This window comes from Colius striatus, chromosome 1 (genome assembly GCF_028858725.1).
Source record: "Colius striatus isolate bColStr4 chromosome 1, bColStr4.1.hap1, whole genome shotgun sequence".
Taxonomy (NCBI): domain Eukaryota; kingdom Metazoa; phylum Chordata; class Aves; order Coliiformes; family Coliidae; genus Colius; species Colius striatus.
Window position 1 is genome coordinate 193,718,158 of NC_084759.1, and position 22,693 is coordinate 193,740,850.

General features: G+C 39.4%; 1 protein-coding gene across 1 annotated transcript in view; it reads left to right on the top strand.

Moving 5' to 3' along the window:
• The window catches only part of RELN (reelin), a 296,993-nt gene that overhangs the window by 28,080 nt on the left and 246,220 nt on the right, over nucleotides 1-22,693 (top strand). The window contains exon 2 of the mRNA XM_062020283.1: nucleotides 19,401-19,511. Within this exon, the coding sequence (XP_061876267.1) occupies nucleotides 19,401-19,511 (111 nt within the window). The remainder of the gene's footprint in view (nucleotides 1-19,400; nucleotides 19,512-22,693) is intronic.

A 22,693-nucleotide genomic window follows, 5' to 3' on the forward strand; every position in this document is an offset into this window, starting at 1 on the left:
TTTTAAGACTGAAATGTTCAACACTTTCTAAAAAGTGCTCTTCATTAAATCTGGTTGTGCCTATGGGTTTCGTTAGTTTAGAAAAATCTCTTCTCCTGTGTTCCACAAAATTCACATGAGATCCCAAACCAAACAGATTGACTACATTCAGAGACCTGGGAAATGCACACTAAGTGCAATGCTGCCAGCTGGTAGTGTTAAATATGGCATCAGTCCAGTCGAGTTTAGCTTTGTAAAGCTGTAAATTGTTTGCTGTTGGAAGTTTCTGTTGGAGTGTCTGCCTTATTGGTTCATTCTTTGGCAGGACACACTACAGTAGGAGTCAGCAAGAATGTGGTGTGGATGCTCCCCCTCACTAGTCCTGGGTTTGAGGGTCCTTGTTCTTCCTGGCCTGTGAGGGCCCAGACTTACTAACCACTTCCAAGTTCTTCATCCCTTGTTGGCAGCACTCCGTGTTGTCCCTCTACTTGTGCCTCTCCACAGACCTCTCTTCTGTAGTGTAGCAGCTCAATCGGTCTCATGTGTTTACCTGTGGCATATGGAAGGTAACAATCTATATGGCATCACAGAATTATAGGATTGTTTGGTTGTTTAAGATAATTGAGTTCAACCACTAACCCTCAGCACCTCATCTACATGGCTTTTAAATATCTCCAGGGATGGTCACTCTTCCACCTTCTTGGGCAGCCTGTGCCAGTGTCTAACAGCCCTCTCAGTGACAAAGTTCTTCCTAATCTCCAATCTAAACTTCCCCTGACACACCTTGAGGCCATTTCCTCTTGTCCTGTCACTTGTTACTTGGGAGAAGAGATTGACTCCCAACTTGCTACAACGTCCCTTCAGGTAGCTGTAAGAGCAGCAGCCTTCACTACTCCAGACTAAATACCCCCAGTTCCCTCAGCTGCTCCTCAAAAGACCTGTTCTCTAGAGGGCTTATAGATCTACTAAAAACTAGCTTTAAGTCTGGTCTGACCCTAAAACACCTATATCACTCATCTTCCAATTTACTACATCAGTGCAGTTAAAACTCCCAAAAAATAAATCAGCAAATCCTATATAGCAGACTCTTTACCACATATTTTTCTTCCACCCAAAAGCTACTTACTGTAACAATGCTCTGCCTGGAAGTGTTTCCTCCACTGAGACTGGTATAATGAGGAAGGAGGAATGGCCCTCATCTTTTAGCTATTGATTCTGCTGTGGCACAGCAAGGATTCAACCAGGAATGTACCCCACTGGGCTAAAGGAAAACAAAAACGCTGTAGGAAAGTCTGTACCAAGACATATATGGTCTTCCAGCACTCAATAGGAAGCACACTTAGCATATAGCTTTAGCAATGCTCTTTACCATTTCATTTTCTTCCTTAACATGCTTTAAATTATCTTCATTGCATTTAGTACTTTATCCTGATCTCTCTGAAGTTAATGGCTAAAGCTCCATTACCTGTAATGAGGCCCAGCTGTCTGAGAATGCCTCAAGTATAATAGCAGGCCAGCCAAGCAATTTGCTGTGGTCCAAGGTAGAATCTTGCTTTGATGCAGTGGTTTTTTTCCCTTTTGAAGAGTTTCTATACAGCACAATGCATAATTCTGGTTGCTGCAAAATACAAACTTGAAGTTTAACGTAGAAGAGAATGAGCACAACAGTGCTACAGTTTAATACATAAATACCTGTTCCAAGACTGTTTGAATTCACAGAATCACGAATCACGTAATCTTAAGGGTTGGAATTAAATGTCTTGAATTTTTTGCTATCTAACTTCTTTAGGTACTTTAGATGTAACTCCATAGAATATATTTTTCCCTGCCCTTGGAGAGTTATGGGAATGTGGAGAGAAGTTTATAGCCTCTCCATCTCATTACAAGGATGAGGGATATGGTTCAAGCCCTTGGAAGCTGTCTTTGGGTGAGAAAGTGGAAGTCTAAAACCAGTGTAAATCACATAATCACATTTTGCCAGGGGTTTTGGAGGGAGATTGCATCTTGAACTGTGAGGCAAGTTCTACAGTCCTACAGTAGTCTGCTTGGAGGTGTCTCCTAAGGACAGCTTGGCTTCATTTTGACTTTGTTTTTTGGGACTTGAGAAAGTGCCAAGTTCTCCCTGTTTTCATCAGGGTAATTTAAACATCAAAATGAATACAGGGCCCAAGCTACTTTTGCATGTGAGCTCACAGGAAAACTGTATTTAGTCATGTTTATTTCAGTGTTGCCAATAAGGAAAAATATGTCAAATGTAATGCCTCCTTATGATTTTTTTCCCCGCTTTTACAGTACACACAGCAGAGGCAAAGTGTTCCTTTGCCCTCTAGGAAATGGAATAAAAACAGTTCCATCAAGAATGATTTATAATAGAAAAATTTAGCTTTTGCAGAATGAAAAAAACCCACAACCTTCAATTTTTCTTGACACTTAGGGCTCTTTTGAATTTGTAAAACAAGATTTTTGAAAGGAGGAGTTTGACTCGGGTAAAAGGGGGGGTTTCTTTTTTTTTAATTTAAAAAAAAATCATTTAATACTTTTTGTTCTTTGTCACCTCAAGATTAAATTGCATTTTCTCCTTCTGGTATGTAGTAACACAAAGTCTGTGGTTTGACTCTTACTGCTTTTACTCTCTCAGGAGGTTGGATGCAGTAACCAGTCTGTAAAACTTGAAACATAGTGAAATATCCATCCTGGGTGAAGGGAGCACCCAGCATAATGTGTTTGGAAAGGACATTTAAATGTTGATGTACATAAAAAATATGCTCTTTTGTTTCAGTCCAACAACCAAAATATTCAATTCTAAGCTGAAATGATTCTTCAGACAATCAAAGTATTTTATTTTCACTGAGAAAAGACATAGTAAGAAAGTTTAATCATTTATGAATTTCTGAACATTTCAGTCTTCTAAAATCCTTTCAAATTCAAAATTTTATTTGAGATAAAATAATATTGGCACCACATAAAGTATTCCTAATATTCCTAACCGTTCAGCTGAGGGAGCCCTGGCACAGGCTGTTCAGGAAGAGCGTGGAGTCTCCTTCTCTGGAGGTTTCCAAACCCACCTGCACATGTTCCTGTGTGACCTGATTGAGGTGAACCTGCTTTGGCAGGGAGTTGGGCTGGATGATCTCTAGAGGTCCTTCCCAACCTTCATCATTCTGTGATTCTGTAATATTTATGGAAGAGTTTTATTTAGCAAAAGTGCAAAGTTCAAGTTTCTTGGGATTTTGGGCAGGAGAAACCAAACGTGGTAGAAGATGTACAGAGGTGGATTCCTAGAACACTTTTGTTTTGTTTGTTTTTTTTTAAATGTATTTTAGTTCATTCTTGCTAACTTCTATCTATGACACATTTTGTAAGTATACTCTACAGTGCATCCTAACAGATGCATAGGCCACATGTATGCAGATATTTCCTTCTCTACCAATCTGCTTATCTGACACTCCTTACTCATTCTTCCACATGCAACACTGAGAGGATAAACAGATGTCAAAGTCATTCTTTGAATCAACTGCAGAATTTCAAAGACAGAAGTGGAAGAAAGTGTGCAATATATTGTTTCCCAGATGCATGCTACTTATAGTTATTTATACATAATCCCTTTATAGATAGATCTTTGGGATATATGAAGTGGCATGACTACCTTAATAGTGCCTGGCCATTCCTCTGTGGAGAAGGACATTAAAGATGGAGAGACTTTTTTTTTTTGGTGATTTTTTTTCTTGAAATATGTGACTTTTCAAAGAGTTCAACTGCAAATATCTGCAGCAAAACCAAAGTAGACTTGACCTAAGCAGAAAATTTCTCTGATTTTTACTCAAGGTAATACAGATTCAGAATGACCTTACTTGTTGAGTCTGGACAGAATGGTAGATGTTCATCTTCCACATTCAGGCAAATGTTTCTTCTCACCAGTTGCTCAGAATTTGCTTCTAACTCTGAGTAACTGCTGGTAATAACACAATAGAATGATTTCTCCGTCTTCTGTGTGAAGGACTGTTGGGATTGAGACTCATCACAACATATCGGTGTCAGTTTTATCTTGACCTTACTAACCCCTGAGGGGAAGCTGATTGAAGTGCTTTTCTTCAATTTCACACTGGAACAGGAGGTTGAATGAACTTCAACATTTAGTAAGATGTGTACCATCTAGTACGTTTGTATTTACAGTCCATCTTAGTCTAGATGGCTGGTATCTCTAGGAGCTTATTTGGTAGCCCAGTTTATTCAGTGGTGTAAAGAGGTTCCACAGAACAGGAGACTGAATGACTCGTTAGGGTCTATAGGATTAACTGCATGCCCAGTGTTATGTTGCGTTTGTCCAGTCAGTGATGTTTGCATCAAATATCCTTCACTAACTTTACTACTTTTTTAGGGGACACTTGCCTTTGCCAGAGGTGAGTCTGACTTAGAGCCAGGAGAACTTTGAGCAGCTTCTTACAGAGGCTACTGCTTGCAGCCCTTCCCCCATTACCAAAAAACCCTGCCACACAAACCCAATACATCCCAACAACAAAGCCCTTAAAATGTAAGGCTTGCAATAGCTCCATTTCACTCAACTGACTCACGTCTCTGCCTAAGGCATAACTTCTCTGAGCAGTGTCACTGTGACGTAAAGTTGCTTTGCTGATTCCTTGCATGAAAACTGTCAAGGCTACATTGAAATATTAGGGTTAGCATATTTACCATTTTAGCCCTTGCCACCCTCCTATAATAATATGCAGAACACCACTTATTCTGAAGGTACTTCTTAGTAATTGCCTCCTGTGGGACATGGAGACCTCTCTGACACAGCAGTGCAGAGCCCAGGGAGCCTTAGGCTTGCAGCACACCAAGGCAGGCAGCTGGGGGATTTTTTTTTTTCCAGAGAGCCAAGTGCCTGTTTATGTTCCAACAAGATATGAGTCATAGCAGGGACATGGCTGTGAATACTTATCTCTTTCACAGGGATGTGCAGAGCAGAAAGAATTTCAGCAGGGAAAGAGAACATGAAATGATTTGTTAAAAATCTGTTATTTGCTTGGGACATTTGTCCTGGTATTATCTGGGATACTTGTGTATACCAAGGACAAGAATTGTCCTATTATTTTTTTTTTAATTTTTAAAGAACAGAAAATGACCATTTGGGAACTAGCTCTGTATGTAACATATATACAATTGTATATAACATATTCAACAAGCAACTAAACAACAATGACAAGTTCACCCAACAAAAGTCGTTGTGCTACAGGTATCCTTTTCTGTGTATACGTGGCTTGGCTGGTTCCTTTATCAGAATGTTTGGCTCAGATTTTCTTTTTTTGTGAGTGTTAAAGGTGGAAAGTCATCTGTTAGAAAGTGTTTAGAAACAGGAGTGTGGAAGGGACCTCTTTCATCTTCAGATCCACCACTTTGCCCAAGTAGAATAGAAAGAAGGCACTTTGTGGATTTTCCCCCAGAGCCTTGACAAATGTTTCCCAATCACAACCTACCACAGTCCTGCTGTTCCAGCCCTCAGTCTTTCTTGCTGGGTAGTTGACCATTACAACAAACAACACAAAGAGCAAACCTCTAACTGTAAAATGATATGCCTATAGTCATGCTATAAAGGATAAGCATACCTGATCTGGGTGAACCTGCTTCTGCAGGGGGGTTGGACTAGATGATCTCTAAAGGTCCCTTCCAACCCCTACCATTCTATGATAGTGACCACCTCTGACCCATTTAGTCACACATCCATAAAGATAAGACAGATGCCACTGAGCTTTACTATTGTTCTTATTTGAGGAATTATATTTCTTAAACACATTAGTTTCATTACTTTGACTCCATTTTTGTTAGACGTGTTTTTAAATGTCAGGGGACTAGTATATTTTTTAAATTATATCCTTTTCTCTGTTCTTATTTGAACCTTTATTTTTCATTGATTAGACATTGCAATATTAATATAATGTGTATGGACAAATGATTGTGTTAACATGTGTTACAGTCCACTCATCATTCATGTATCAGGATTCAGTATAAATACTACCTTACATTTAGTAAAAACTCTACTATATATTTTCCCATATGAATCCTCATTTGATCCATCCTATCTAACTTAAAATCTCAATCTCCAGCCTATTTTGCAGTTTTGTTCCAGTTTATGGATGGGGATTGTCTAGTTTTTTTTAGAGCATTCTGCACCAACTAAATGAGGGACAGTGCTTAAGTAGAATTATTTTGTTGCATGAATCATACACACAAAATTAAATCACATTTTTAAATGTTCATGCTTAGTTCCCATAATAATCAGCATTGTGTATTTCAGTCCTCTTCTGCTCATGGTTCTCAGGAACCCTCAGTGCGTTTCAGTCTTTATTTTTCCTAGGACTCTTGTGCAACCCCACTCCCTTGCTCCCCAGGGGACTGTAGTCATCTCTTCCAGGGCCTGTCTTGGTATCTACTTTGGAGCCGGACAGGCTGTGACACAGACATTGCTGACTCTGCTGGGTAGATCTATTGTAAAGAGAGGGCTCTGAGATGAGCAGTTTGGGTGAGGAGGACAATGTTGCATCTGGGCAGATGAATGCCCAGCCTAGTTTTTAAAAAAAATCGATGTGTCCTGTGTGCAGCTGCTATACTGGATGCCCAATGTATTTAAACTGCAGAGCATCAGATTATTTAAGGTTTCTAATAACTGCAGTCCATTAAGCAATCCTGTTAAGATCTGGTTTAAGGAAGACACATACAAATATATTACAGATAAATGGAGTCAGAAACTTTATTGGTCCCTTTTGTACATGATATAAATTATAAAAGTGTGTCACTTTTAACCTGAATTATGTCACACAAAGAATCCACTGTAAGGAGAGAGGACTGGTAAAGAAGTGTCATTGTCATGGCCTGATGGCTGAAGTTAAGAGTGGTCAAAGTGATCACAGGGCCTCAATAGCAAGCTATCAGTATCATATACCATGCTTCTCAAGCATGTTTGACTGTTAAAATGAAGGTGGTAACACAAGGAAAAATAATGCAGAATATGTGGGACAGGATACGGAGAGTGAATCATAGAATCATAGAGTGGTAGGGGTTGGAAGGGACCTTTAGAGATCATCTAGTCCAACCTCCCTGAAGAAGCAGGGTCACCTAGATCAGGTCTTATAGGAACATGTCCAGCAGGTCTTCAAGACCTCCAAGGAAGGAGACTCCACAACCCCTCTGGGCAGCCTGTGTCAGGGCTTCCTCACCCTCACAGTGAAATAGTTTTTTCTTACGTTTAAGTGGAACTTTTTGTGTTCCAGCTTCATCCCATTACCCCTTGTCCTGTTACTATCTACTATAAAAAAGAGGGATGTCCCAACCTCCTGATACCCACTATTTAGATATGTGTAAATATTAATGAGATCCCCCCTCAGTCTTCTCTTTTCTAGACTAAACAGCCCCAGTTCCCGCAGCCTTTCCTCATATGAAAGATGTTCCAGTTCCTGATCATCTTGGGTGGCTCTTTACTGGACTCTCTCCAGCAGGTATTTGAAATACCTGGTTCCAGAACTGGTCTTATCATTTCCATATATTTAAGGCTGTTTCTAGGAGCTGGCAACTGTGTTCATACATGAATCATAGAATCATGGAATGATAGGGGTTGGAAGGGACCTTTGGAGATCATCTAGTCCAACCCCCTTGCAGAAGCAGGTTCACCTAGATCAGGTTGCATAGGAACATGTCCAGGAGGTCTTGAAGACCTCCAATGAAGGAGCCTCCACAACCCCTCTGGGCAGCCTGTGCCAGGGCTCCCTCACCTGAACAGTGAAATAGTTTTTTCTTATGTTTAAGTGGAACTTTTTGTGTTCCAGCTTCATCCCATTACCCCTTGTCCTGTTGCTAACGACTATAGAAAAAAGGAATGTCCCAACCTCCTGACACCCACCCTTAAGATATTTATAAATGTTAATAAGATCTCTTCTCAATCTCCTCCAGACTAAACAGCCCCAGTTCCTGCAGCCTTTCCTCATATGAAAGATGCTTCATTCCTATAAGTATATCACCTCAGTGCTAAGTATAAGTCAAATTAAACCTTAGGAATTATTAGAAAAGGAGTGAAGAGTAGAATAGTCAACATCATTCTGCCCTTGGATGTGCAATATAATGACATGCCCAGATTTCAGTGTTATGGACAGATCTGGTTGCCCATGCTTGGAAAAATCACAGTATAACTAGATGGTGAGAGAGAAGGAACGTCTGAAGTAAGTTTCCTCAATTTGGGAAAAATGATGGTTGAGAGAGATGTGAAAGATGTCTATATATGTTAAATGCTTTTGATACAGCAAAAAAAAATTCAAGAATGTAGAGACAAGAGAACTTAAAAAAATAAAGGGCAAGCATTTGCAACCTGGTCTAGGTGACCCTGCTTCTGCAGGGGGGTTGGACTAGATGATCTCTAAAGGTCCCTTCCAACCCTAGCATTCTGTGATTCTATGATTTTTCCCCATCATATAATTGAATTATGGATTGCCTTGTTACCTGAAGCTGACAAAGTACAAATACAGTTATTTAAATGGACACTTGAATGGTTCATTGACAACGCTTGTATGTCACACCCCAGTGTACCTCGAGATGGGAGGGTATGCAGAGGGAAATGGGGCTCATTCTCTGCATACCCTGTAGAACAGTACACCTCTCAAGGCATATACAGGTGGCTGAGGTCAGGACAACTAGGCTCGAAAGGACTTTTGGGCATCTCAGTGAGACAATTTAATTGCCTAAATATGTGTGTAGTGTGGTTTGCCATAATGTACAGCATCCCTGGTCCCTATCTGCCAGCCCATGAGGGCAGGAGCTTGCATGTTGCCCTGTGCTGTACTTGCTGCCATTTTGTGTTCTCCTCAGAGTTCCTCAGAAGGCACTTGTCTTCAAGCAGCTGAGGTGAATTTTAACATCCCAAATCTTGTACTTCCCACCAGCTAAGGATGCTCTCTGATTTGGAACTCTTGTTCTCTGGAAGGTTTAAAAAAAATCCAATGCTTTTGAAACTAGTCAGCACAGGTTGTATGCATCACTATGCAATCACTGTCATGCTTGCACTGGTACTAGAAAATAGGTATTAAATTTTATAATGCACCAATATAACTCTGTGGTATGTTAGGGCAAGGATAAGCATCATTTACACACTTAGAGAGCAACAAGAAGGCCTTCAGTGGGCTATGTTGAAGGTTTCAATATGTTTCTAGGGCAAATTGTTCTAAAGCAAGGAAGAAGCTGACCTGCTTTATTTTCTTTTACTCTACAAAAATATATACTTGGGTGATACAAGCTGTAGGCAATTCCTTTCAGGATGTTTAGGAAAAGATAGACCTAGCCTCTTATATTTATTTTTATTACAGATGAGTATTTACAAAAGAACACTGCATGTGTGTTTTGATTTGGAGATGCTTCCTTATTCTCCAGTATGACTCGAACTCATACTCTTCATGATATTTGCTTAGGATAATCATAATTCTTGTGTCTATAAAGGGACTTGTATTCTTTTAGCCTGAGGTAAACATGTTTGACAGCCTGGTTTTAGTTGGCCTGCTTCCTTAGCTAAAATTAAGACAAAATTTCTTGCAAATGTTTGCTTATAATAAATTCCCAGTAGATAATTATACTTGCTCTCTTCCAAGCCAGCCTTCTATTTTTTCTAATGCTGTTGCTAGTTGTGTATTGAATAGTTGTTTGTCTTTTGAGGACAGCAGAATAAAGGGATTCACCAAACTCTTCTGAAAATCTGAATGCTGCAGTAATATTCAGACCTTCTAAATAATTTATTGAGAGCGCAGCCAACAATATGAAATTTTCATGTGTGAGTATCAAACAGGCAACACCACATAAACTTGAAAGGCATGAAAAATAAGGTTAGGCTTCAAAACAGAGGTCAATATTCTCAGGCTTAGAGTAATAACAAGGTAATCACAATAATGTTTAATCTGCTTTTAAGAAAAACCTTATGTTGGTGCATTTCATAGAAGCATGACCACATTTGAATTTGAAACTTAATAAGCAGACTGATGGTTGCTGAATAAGGACACAAAGCAGTTCCAACTTACACCAGCAACCAGGCTTCTTCATAGCCTTTGTAGCTGATGAGGTCTAGGAATGAAGATCAACTCTTCCCATATGCTCCCAGGACTTTGAATAAGAGAAATAATACACTATGACTGGCAAAATCCATTTCACAGTTATTGAAGTCTATCCATCATGTACATAATGTTGAAAGACGTGTTGTCGGCTGTTACGTTATCATTGAATCGTGGAATCACAGAATGGTAGGGGCTGGAAGGAAGCTTTAGAGATCACCTAGTCCAATGCTCCTGCAGAAGCAGGTCCACCGAGATCAGTTATGCCACTAACTCTCATATTAGCAATATTCTGTTTCCCAGAGATGCAATTTAACAAATAATAAGACTGAGTTTGTGTTTCTTAAATTAAAACTATAAATTATCTTCTTTATTTATCATTATAGGAAATAGTATTTAGATGGTCATTCTTCTTGTGGCTCTAGTATACAATACATTGCAGTGGCTGAATTTTGACTGTTGATGGCTTCTGCTAGCCATCTCTTGTGGTTTAACCCCAACCAGGAGCTAAGCAACATGCAGCCCCTTGCTGACCCGTCCTCCCTGCTCTCGCAGGGACGGGGAGGAGAATCAGGAAAAAAAGTAAAACTTGTGGGTTGAGATAAAATCAGTTTACTAACTAAAATGAAATAAAATATAATAACAAGAATAGCAATAATATTAATAATAGTAGTAATGAGAAGAAACAGAGAGAGAGAGAAATAATGCCCTAAGGAAGAAATATCCCCAGCAAAACAAACCAAAACCAAGTGTTGCACAATGCAGCTTTTTAACACCTGCTGACTGATGCCCAAGCAATGATGTGTGCCTCTCCACCATCTCACCCCATTTTATATACTGGGAATGATGCTCTATGATATGGAAGAGCCCTTTAGCTAGTTCAGGTCAGATGTCCTGGCCATGCTCCCTCCCACGTTTTTGGCCCCTCCAAGCCCACTCACTGGCAGAGTACTGTCAAATGCAGAAAAGGCCTTGACACTGTGCAAGCCTTGCTCAGCAATAACCAAAAGAATCCTGTATTATCAACATTTTTTTCAACATAAATCAAACCATAGCCCTGTACCAGCTACTAGGAAGAAAATTAACTGTATCCCAGCTGAAACTACTACTATTTTTAGACACATAGCTGATGCACATTTTTGTGAAATGGATTTTGTTTCGTATCGGGGTTATTTTACTGCTTAAATATTGTTATATTGTTCAGGGCTCTGTGAGTTATTAAATGGAGTAACAGGCATTTACTAATATATTTTGGAGCTTCTTGATACTACAGCAGTGCTCGCTAAGTTGCTAAGCATTAATTATATGTTTGGCATAACACAAGAAAGAAGATAAAGATAGTCATTGTCTCTAATGTCCTCGGGTGAGCTCTGGGTGCTGGGACATTTAATTCTTGCTCAGCTCCCACTAATGTGGGTGATAGTTGGACATCTAAATAGAAATTGGATAATTAAGTTACTCCGTCTGAGTGGCTCTTGGTGGGATTCATCTCAGTTTGGCCATCTTCAGTCTTGACATCCACAGCTGAGCTTTACAGTCTAGGCTTTCTTTATAGTCAGTGGAGAGAATCGGGCATTTCTCAAGTGTGATTCATTTGATCTGTTTTAGACATTAATGTTAGGGTGAGATTTACAAGCTAAATGGGTTGACATAAATAGATATGATGTTCCCAGGAGCTTTATATAGCAGTAGCACATATTCCCTGGGCTACTGACTGAAACCTCCATCTCCTCCTTCCAAGAAGGCTGCCCCAACCACAGGAATAGAAAACAAGTCTCTCTGCCAGATGGCGTTCACTTTTCCCATACAAAATTCAATGCCTGGAGCTGAGGGACAGTGCCTGGGCCACACAGACCCTGGGGTTTCAAATATTTTAGGATATTTTCATGGGAAATTCAGGTTTGTATCCTCTTCCCTAGGTGAGAGCCTTAATTACCCATCTGTTGGTTAGGAAGCAGGCTGCTATGGCAGCAGCCAGTCTTTTCTCTCTCAGGTCTCTGGGCTGTGCCAACGTGTTTGGTGATGCCAACTGGAACAAAGCACCTCACTGCTCGGTGTGGCCAAGTTTACAGTGGCTTTGGGTATGGTCAGAAACATTCAAGTTAGGGATTTTGATGCATGAGAAGCCAAGCTCTTAGGTCTAATCTTGGAACCATGCATGTGTTTTAGTTGCCAGAGTATTTACAGGTCTAATGACTGGAGTCAGTGAGAAGATACTCTAAAGCATCTCAGACCTTATAAAAAATCTGACCTAACTTTGTAATTAGGGAACATAAGAATAAACACTGCTTATCTTGCTGCTGATGCCATTGTCACCATCTTGTTATGAACTTTTAAAAAGTTGTTATAAGTAGTGTCCCTGCAAATAGCCTATCAGCCTTGTTAAAGGACTACTTTTTGCATCAATGACAAATGATGTCTCTGTATATTATGTTACTGACATCTTGCCACACATCTGCAATCTATTTCCAGTTCTCTGTTGATTATTACCCATTTAGGAAAGGAATTGAAAAGCTACGGAGGGACAGAGATTTCATGGAGCATGGGCAGAACTACTACCATAGTGCAAAGAAATACTAGACCTGATTTTAAACTGTCTGGAGCAAGGTTCAAAAATTGTGCATTTTTACTCCCCTCCTCTCAAGAACAATTGGTAACTGGAGTCATTGATGGAGGCACCACAGGCTAGAGATGGTGCTGCCCAACACACAATCCGTCTACCTTCAAGAGTTCACTGAGTGCTGTTGTGAGTTCAGTGCTTTGATGTGGGCTTCAGATAACCATTACTTACATGAGAATGCTTTCAGTTTTAAGAGTGCTGTCAGCCATGCTTAAATGCCTTCCTTTTTTGTTTTCTCCCACCTACCTGGGGAAGATCAAAACCACTGTGAGTAAGAATCCCATGGCTTTTCTGCCTCTGTTTCTGCTGGATGAAGTGTAGACCTGTGATTCACACTGTTCTTGCATATCTGTCTGGCATTCATATTTGAAACTGCTGCATAATTATGTGTTCCTGGATTTTTGTTTCTTTTGAAAGCAAAATATATCTGTCAGCAGCAAAAGTTAGTTTGTTGTCAACATATATGTTATTGTTTTGCTTCAAAATTCCTTATTTTTTACTAATAAGATTCTCAATGTAATTAACTATATGCAGTTTCTGGAGCCTTGTAACAACATATAGTCCATCATCAGTTTACATTTATCAACATGCTATTTTCAATGCATATCTCTAAAACTCTGCCTGAGTATTTATAGATTGCTTAGCACTGTGGTGTCTAAACAGTGTAAGGGAAATCAGGGTTCACACGTAAACGTATGAGCTCGAGTAGTCCCAAGTACACTGCCTTCAGACTGCATTCCCACTGCTGATTGTTTTAGGGAGTGTTAAGTTCTACATGGCTCTGAATGTAGTGTGATGTTGACAGCCTTTGCTTTATTTGATGTTATTCTCCATTTGTTTTTGCAGTCTCCTGTGAAAGCCACAGCACTGTAAAGAGACAGAGGCCTCTGTGAACAGTGACATTGCACAACTGATTTATGTCACTTAGAGGCTAATATGTTTTTTTGTGGAGTCAAGCAAAAAGAAAAAGTAATACTTAGTAATTTATTACCAAAGAGGAGGGTTTCCAGTCATAGCTTAGGTGTGCAATGGTGCAGTAGTACAGTTTTATAAGGAACTAGCTTCGACTTTGAGAAGAATACTGAAAAATGCCTGTCCTTGCTTTGATACAAGGACACCTCATCTTGGGAAGTACACTGTCTTTGGTGATCCCATTCCACATACAGAAAGTATTTTCTGTTTGCTTCTTTCTGTACAAAAGTGCCATTTCATATTGCAACTATGTGTCTTGACTCACATTATCAGTATACAGGGCTTCAAAGATTTTTGCCTTTATCAATCCTTTCTTGAACTCTGTTAAACCTCCACTCCTGCTGTTTAATGTGTCATATCTGCAAGTCTACATCTAGTCCTTTTCCTTGCCTTAAAGTTTTTTTGACTGTCGTCAAGAGCAGCTGCAATTTCTGTGGAATTTCAGTATATAGCAGCTCTCAGTGACATTTAGCTGATGCTAAAGAGCAGCCAAATTTGGTAAGACCTGTCATTGGCAGGTATCTCCTGAGATGATCCCTTTCAACCACCTGGCAGTTTTTCTGATTTTACAGTTTAGATGCATTGACTGTACTTTAAGTATTTTGAGTATCAGTCAAAATGCAGCTGTCTTTTCAGAGAGTAAATCATTCCCTCAAGAGAATGTAAGGCAAATTTTATGCAGATCTTACACAGATTAATAGATTTCTATAAGAATATACAGTGTATGTAGCAGGTAACACTGGAAACTGTGAAAGTGATGTTCATAGTGTGAGTTCCTTAGAAATATCTAACTATAACTACAATTCAAAAGCCATCTTGTCTTTCCTGTTATGCTGCTACCTCCACCTGTGCTATGACTTCAGCAGCATCTTTGCCAGCCTCCCTCTTCCTGACCTGCTTCCTCCTCAAGGCATGTCATCTCCCGGCATCGCCGGAGGCACTGCTGTTCCTTGTCCCGCGGGAGGCACCAGCTCCAGGGCTCTCACAGGAACCTGTCGTGGGAAGTGTGAGGCGTCTCTGGAGAGGCTGCTGCTTCCCCTGTGTTCCTAAGGAAGTAACACCCCAAAGCTCCCCAGAGGCCTTGGCATTGGCAGGATATGTGTTCACTTGGCTGGTCTCTGTAGTGACTCAAGGTGAACATAGCAGCACGTATGTGCTGAGCGCTCAGGGAGTTGCAGTCAGCAGCTCTGCACTTTTTTTTTTTGGTGGAAAATTGACCTGGAGGCCTCACGATTCCCAGAAATATGGCTGTTTATGAACATAACCATTATACAGAAAGAAGGGTAGATAGAGCAAGGTAGCACCAGAGGCTACTTCTGCAATATTTCCCAGTCCTGATATGATTTTTTTCATGGAACTATTTCTCAGGCTTTTAGTATTTCTAATCACGTGATTCATGCACAAGATGGTTTCGTATCCATCGTGCAAACACTATTCACGTGATTTAGAAAGTGGAGTAAGAACTCCATAGCAGGTTATCAATGGGGATATTGACCAGCGTGTGAGGGTGACCTACACTTCACTGTTGGTTTTTAGAGGTGATTTTGTGCTTGATCTCTCCCCGCCATCACTGTATGAATGCCTTGTACTGAACATTTCAAGGGTTTCCAGGCCACAGCTACAAATCTCATCTCTTCCTTTCGTGACCTTCTCTCTGCTGCTTTACCCAGCCACGATCTTCTCTTCCCCACCACTCCCAATTTTTTTTCCTGAAAAGTCTCTATTCCTCTGCTCCCCATACTGGTTTCAGTGTCACCACCTTCTCCACCCTCGCTGTCCTCTTGACATCAGATCTGCTTTTGTGTCTCCTAAGTTTAAGGTCTTGGTGATGGCATTGGTCAAACTTTACAAGCAACATCTTTTTTGTGACATTTTGCCCATTTTTCATCTTTTTGAGAAGTGAGATTCTGCTGAATTGATGTTTTTCCATCAGAAGTCAAAGACTTTTGATAAAGATCCCTCTCTTTCCCCCTTTCTTTCCAACCAGCAGACATAACTTTCTACTTTAAAACACTGAGAAACTTCCCAGATAAAACATCATCAGAAATTCCTCCACAAAGCACATATGCTCATACAAAGGAGGATAGCTGGATTGAAATGCATGTGATGGGACTTTTTTTCAATGAGCTCTAGCAGTTAGTGACTGCTCTAAGAGAACTAAACGCGGACAGAATCTCCAGAAATTAGATTTAGGTGCTAAAAATTAAAATGTCTCTGAGCATATGTGAATTCTGTTTCCTTTTTTTTTCCCTTTTTTTTTGTACACATGTATGTTAAAGATGTAATTTGTCCAAACTTGGAGGACGGCTCTCACACTTCAGAGTGGAAGAGCTACTGAAAGCAAAAGACACTGGAATTTTTCAGCCAGGGAAACGCAATATTTTCTTCTAACCTCATTTCAGAAATGAATGAAATGTTTTGACTGAAAGTCCTTCTCCCTTAAATATCAGTCTGAGGCAGATACTCACCATGAAAAAAAAACAATCCAAAAAGCCTGAGAAGGTAAAAGTTGGCAAATATCTCAGGAACTGGAAATATAAGGAAATGCTGGAGAACTTCTAAAGTAGATGTTATCAGCGTTGCCTCTATTTGCAGTGGGTCGTTTCATGGTCCATAGGTTGACCCTTATGCAGCTCTCCTGTGTTTTTTGGGAATATGTTCTCAGACTCTCTCACAAATTCTCTTCCTGTCACCCAAATTCTCCTCCCAGGGAAGGGTGTTGTGGAGGATGGAGAGTACAGTTGAACCTCACAGCTCTGTCACCCATTGGGTGCCTTGGGGTGGGTGGTGAGGCTGTGCCACAGCCGCCTTTTGCCTGGCTGACACTGAGTGCTTCATGCAGATGTTTTCCAAGGCCCAGGTGTATCTTGGCATTTGTCCCTGCTCCTGGAGCACCAGATATTTGGCAATAACTACATATGGCATGAGCCAGTGTATAGGCAGAAACAAAGCCCAGCAGAGAGGATCTCAGAGGAATCTTCATGTTGCTTTTGGAAGGGGAAGCTGAGAGCCCTCAGTAACTAGTCCCTGCAAAAAATCTTGGTCCTGTTGCCTGGCTATGCATTAGCACAGCTTTCCTATTCTTGGTCATTAGCATTTGGCATGATGTGTGTTTTCTTTCATTTTACGGGAATTTGATGTATTTCACCACTAGCTAGAGAAAAAAAATCATCACTGAGAATGTCATGATTAATTTTTTTCCTCTTGAAGAACTAAGAAATTATTCTGAAACACATGACATGTGTATAATAACAGCCTAGTGCTCTGTTTTTTGAAAATGTGCTAGAAGCATTGTGCAGTTTCCCAGAGGCTTAATGAGGGAGCCATACTGTGTTGGAAATTTTTCAACAATAAAAATTGACCTATTACATGCTCATGTAAAATAAGGGTTGACAATCACACAAATATGTCCAAAATCAAATAGAGGCATTGTTAAATATCACTTCTTTCTCACAAAGAATCTGGTCACCTGTTCACAGGAGGATTTTGCATTATATCCTATTCAGTAAAGAATAAGATGCTTCCCTGCAGGGAATCAAAATGGCAGCAAAGTACTGGCCTGGTGCCCTTCTATCAATGCTTTTCACTGACTGTTTTGCCAAGTCTTCAAGAATAATGCATAGGCATATTTTTTCAACATATGTTTTGCCTCTTTGTTAGTTTAAAGATACAAAGGGAAGAAAAGGTTCTGCATTATTTGCTACTTCATCATCAAATGCAAGAAAAAGATCATTGTTTGCTTGTTTGATTTTTCTTTTTATCTCTGTAATACTTGTTTTCTTCTAAAAAGAAAAATGGGATCTTTTACTCTTCTTTTAACATATACATTATAAGTGGCCTCTTCTTCAAAAATGAGCATATGGCTCTCAACCTGCATCTACATTCAGGGAAGTAAAACATTGAAATTTGGAGTTATGGGAGCAGAAAAGTTGGATTCAGGAATTATTCAATATGCTATCGAACAAAGAAAGAAAGAAAGAAAATTAAAGAATAAAAAAAATAAATAAAACATGATAAATATTGTTCCTCAGAATAAATTAAGCCACTGTCAATGTTTGATGTTCTTTAGGTATTTAACAGGACGTTTAAGTCAATGTGTACCCCAGACGAAACATTAAATGGCTACTGGGAATCAAAACACCCTCATCTCTTTTATTGGTGCACGTGTATCATCAGTGAATGTACTAGCAGTCACCTCACAATACCTTGCTTCAGTTCCCCAGACAGTCACTGGCTTGTGATGTTCCCAATAAGAGAGAGGAATATGGGAAGGTGGAATGTGATGTAGGGAGAGACCTGAGTTTATCAGAAGTTCCCATCAAGCACAGAATACTGTGTGTTAAGGTGGTGGAAAGTATTAAAGTATGAAGCAGAAGCAGCATGGTAACTGATGTCTTGGTGCATCTTCATGTGCAAAGCTACAAGCCATGAGCCTCTTCTTCAGCAGGGAGATCTTTCTGTGTGGATCTCCTTGCAGGTCCTTTGCCCTTTGTAATGCTGTTTAAAAATAGAAAAAAATCTTATATGGTAGGCCATAGGTTTGCAATGTAGTTAATCAACACTTAAATAAATATTGGAAAAATTGTAGAAAAGGGTGGTATTAGACTTTTGATGTAGAAAAGGATGATGTCAGACAAAGGAAAAGAGAAAGAGAAGAAAGTTTGCCTCATTGTTGAGCTAATGCAATTTTTTTTTGGTAAAATTTCCTAGTTCTGATTTTGAACTAAGAGGTATACAGCCTAATGTTAGAATATTAAATTAAAAAGAAATAAATGATCAGGAGATTATTATGAAGCAGAGAAGGTTGTGTGCTGCCATAGGATTAGAGAAGTCGTTCTGGCCATGGATGATATTGCATTTATATAACAGGAAAAACCTAAAAATGTCACTCAATAATTTGTATCTTTGTAAGACAGAGCTGCTGAAGCTGATATTAAGTGTACAATGATGCCATTCTGAAAGACATCAAAGCAAAAATGTGAGAATTACTGTTTACAAGAAGTAATTAAATGTTGCAAGATTGTTTTAGTTCTGACAAAGAATATATAGATTCCAGTGTTACTTGTGTATACTGCTAATACCAAAGAACCTCTTAAAAATGCAGTCATGCATTATTTAAATACACACAATCTGTACTGACTCGGATGCCCGTGTAACTTAAGTGTATAATACTGTACTATACATAATAACTGTAACTTAGCACTCAATTTAAGTCCAGAAAGAACAATACTACAATCCTGGTTATTCCATTGCTTTTACCATATTCTAATGTCTTGACAAACATTTACAAGCTGTGTATTCCAATACTACATTTTACCAAGTCACTGTGCACTTAGCACACAGATTCTGTTTCAGATCCTGTTATAATGATCAATTTGCAATTGGTTCCCGCTACAGATGATTATTGGTACAGGACTTATGATTCATTTAGCAATAGAAGCTGAGTCAAACACCAATAAATGATAGTTATTTACCTCTAAACCAGTCAATTTTCTTCAAGGAAACCCTGAGGAAGTTGTACAGGAACATACTGAAATTTGGCACACACAGCTTGAACAAGTCGTTTGTGTAAATAACATAGGAAAGCCAATTTAAAGTCATTGAAGTGTCATAAGCATCGGGGGAATTCAGATCAATTCACTGTACTAAATGACGAGATCTCATTCAAGGGCAAGAGTCTGCTCACAAAATATGTATAAGATCTTAAGTAGTCCTTATAAATAATTGCATATATTTTATTTCTCTCATTTCAGTGACAATTTCGACAAGTACTTTCTTTGATGGCTTATTGGTGACCGGGCTCTATACATCTACCAGTGTTCACACTTCCCAGAGCGTTGGTGGTTCCAGTGCTTTTGGATTTGGTAAGTCCAGTGTATTTTACATTCTGCAACCCTGGGTAAGGAAGACTTGGTCATACAGAGAACATCAATAACAACACAATTACTAAACCAGATTAATTTAGACTGAGTAATCAACAATACATGTAAGTCAGTGGGAGTCAATGAGATAAGGCAGTGGTGGTTTTTAGACAGTTCTTATTTCTTCTCCCACTTCATCATCTCTAGTCAGCCCTGCTACTGGTACATTGATTTATGAGAATTTCAAGAAAGCAAAGCCTCAGCAGATAAACTGGTTAAAATAACCATTTCTAAATGGTGTGACAGTTTGTATAAACTAAAGCATTCAGCCCAAAGCAATTAACTGTTCTCAGGCTGAAAAAATGATTCCTTTAAGCTTATATCAGCTTTCTTTTTGCATTCACTTAACAATAGTGTCTTCCTTAAAACCACAACGCTGGTCAAGGTATTTTATGCAACCAATTATTTTCCAGAAAACCAGAATTGTAGTAAAAGGGGTAAGACAGGTGTTGCAGAATTACTACATATGTTTCAAGTTCTGCTGTGGCATTCAGCAGCAGCAGCAGCCAGCTGTGCTAAGGGTAAATGCTTTTGAAAAATCTCTTCTAAATTTGTCCAAGTGATTTACAGCTATATCTTCTGCACTTTGTTATTTGCCAGAGTTTTTATATCCTTACAAATAATTGGAAGAACTTAGAGACCCCTAACAAGCAATCTGGGTGAAGGTACAAAAATAGGTACTAGTCCTGTGGGACGCCAACTGAACTGCATTTGCTGTAGCATGTTTAAATGTGCATTTGTCTCTTAGGATTAAACTTGAGTACTTTTTTTCATAATAATATATCATGGTAATCGTGTCTGTTCTAATGCATGTGAAATACAAGTGGCCTGGGCATGCAAGTGTCTTACAGCTGACATACCTTGGCTTGTAAATTGAGGAATGCAAGGTAAATAGCACATTACTTCAAGATGTATTGAGGAATAATTTGGGAAGGGCTTTGCCCCTTTGCCTTTTACCACTGATCAGCCTCAAACCTTTTTCTCAGCTTTTCAAGGAGAGCACAGCAGCCACAGGTATCTCATGATTCAACGCAAATAGCACTGAAAGATTCATTTTTGTGGAATAAATAATACTGCTGTTTTGCCTTTCCCTCTTGTCTTTTCATAAAATGAACAGGATTTGATGGAGTGAGACAGAAAGCATTTATGTGAAATTTTTAGGCTAGTCAAGCTACTGGCAAGCTATTATCTTGACATAAAACAACTGTTTGTGTGATGTCATTATAGAGATCATGGCTCTGTATGGCAAACTGAGTGGGCAAGATATACAAGTTGGGTTTAATCATATCTACATGTTTAAGAATGGAAATTAAGCAAAATTTTAAGAATCTTAAGAGCTTTGTGCATTTAGAAAATACATCTGTATTTTCTCCTAAGTTTGTATCTTCGTCTGTAGAACAGGACTCTCATAGTAAGTGACTCACTGAGACAGATGTCAAAGTAACGTGTGATGTGTAACAAGAAAAAGGATGTGGCCTTTTTTTAACTTTCTAAAGGTAATTTTCTAGTTCTTAATGTGTTACTATGACCATTCAGTCACTGGTAAGATAACCAACAACTAAACATGCATTCTGAGGACAAAAAGATGATCCAAGCCTACAGGCTGGGAAAATACAAAAGCCAAAGAGATGTGACATCAGTCACATGGGAGAGCTGCCTCATTTTGCTCATCAATACAAATCCTCCAACATCGTGCCCAGGGGAGGTCGTCTGCTCTGTCTGGAGCATGCCTCCCTCCATGTCACAGAAAAGCTGCTGTCATCTCTGACCTTTCTTTTGAACTTTGTGCAGGCTAACTGCAGGGTTATTTGTGTTACAGTTGTTAGTTATGGAACAAATCTCATTTTGCTGTTTTTCTTTCCTAGCTCCTAAAATTGCATATGTATTGAAAAACACCTGTCTGAATGTTTCAAAGCATCTGATGCTCTTGTGCAGTGTCTTTGCAGTCACAGTTAAAAGTGAAAGAGAAATAGCAATGGCTTTTAAACGCCATTTTACATGGATATTCAATCAATGGTATACTGACGGCTATCAGGATTGAGAACTACATAAACTTTTACTTCCTCTGTTCTGCAGTGAAATAAAAAGGTTGGCATCTCCTGAAAAGCATTTAACATGCCTTTGAGAACAATTTGGTAGTTTTAAAAATTAACAGTATTTTTAAATCTATCATCTGCAGTAGAAAAAGAGAGTATCCTTCACAGGATTTAATATGTCGTCTAATAAAATATTAGGAGGGATTGGCATTGTTTTGTTTTTCAAAGAAAACAGAACACACTTTCTCCAGCAACCCTGGATCCATGTGTTGTGTTATCATTTCCAATTAGCAAAGAAGCTGCTCGTATCGTGATGTTTAGGTTAGATTTAGCTTGCTGGAAATTACATTTTTTTTTTAAATGTCAAGGACTATATGAGGTTCAGAGACCTCAGTTCAAAGTTAATGTATATATGTGGTTTATCGTACATCAGACAGGAGGAGTTGAAGCTGGGCCTTTAAAATCTGGACAGCAATATTCTGAAATTGGGTTGATAGTGTTTGCTTACAGAGCAGGAAAGAATATTTTTGTCTCCCTTGCAATATTACCTTTGAAATGCTCTTTTCTGTATTACACAGGAGGTCAGGCTAGATTATCATAATCTTCCAGTCCACCCTGACAATATGAAGTCTACTCAATACACATGTATCTGTCTTTTGTGCCATAAGTTACTCAGTCTTCTCTTTTCTAGACTAAACAGCCCCAGTTCCCACAGCCTTTCCTCATATGAAAGACGTTCCAGTCTCCTGATCATCTTGGGTGGCCCTGCGCTGGACTCTCTCCAGCAGTTCTCTGTCCCTCTTGAGCTGTGGAGCCAGAACTGGACACAGTACTCCAGATGAGGCCTCACCTGGGCAGAGTAGAGGGGGAGCAGAACCACCCTTGACCTGCTGCCCACACTCTTCTTGATGCATCCCAGGATGCCATTGGCCTTCTTGGCCACGAGGGCACATTGCTGGCTCAAATATATATTGCTAGGATAAAATATAAACGTATACTTGAAACTTCAATAACCAAGCTGCAAGGACTCTCTAGCGAAGAAGTGATCCTTAAATCTAGCTTTCAGGAATAGCTTTTTTTTGTTGGTTA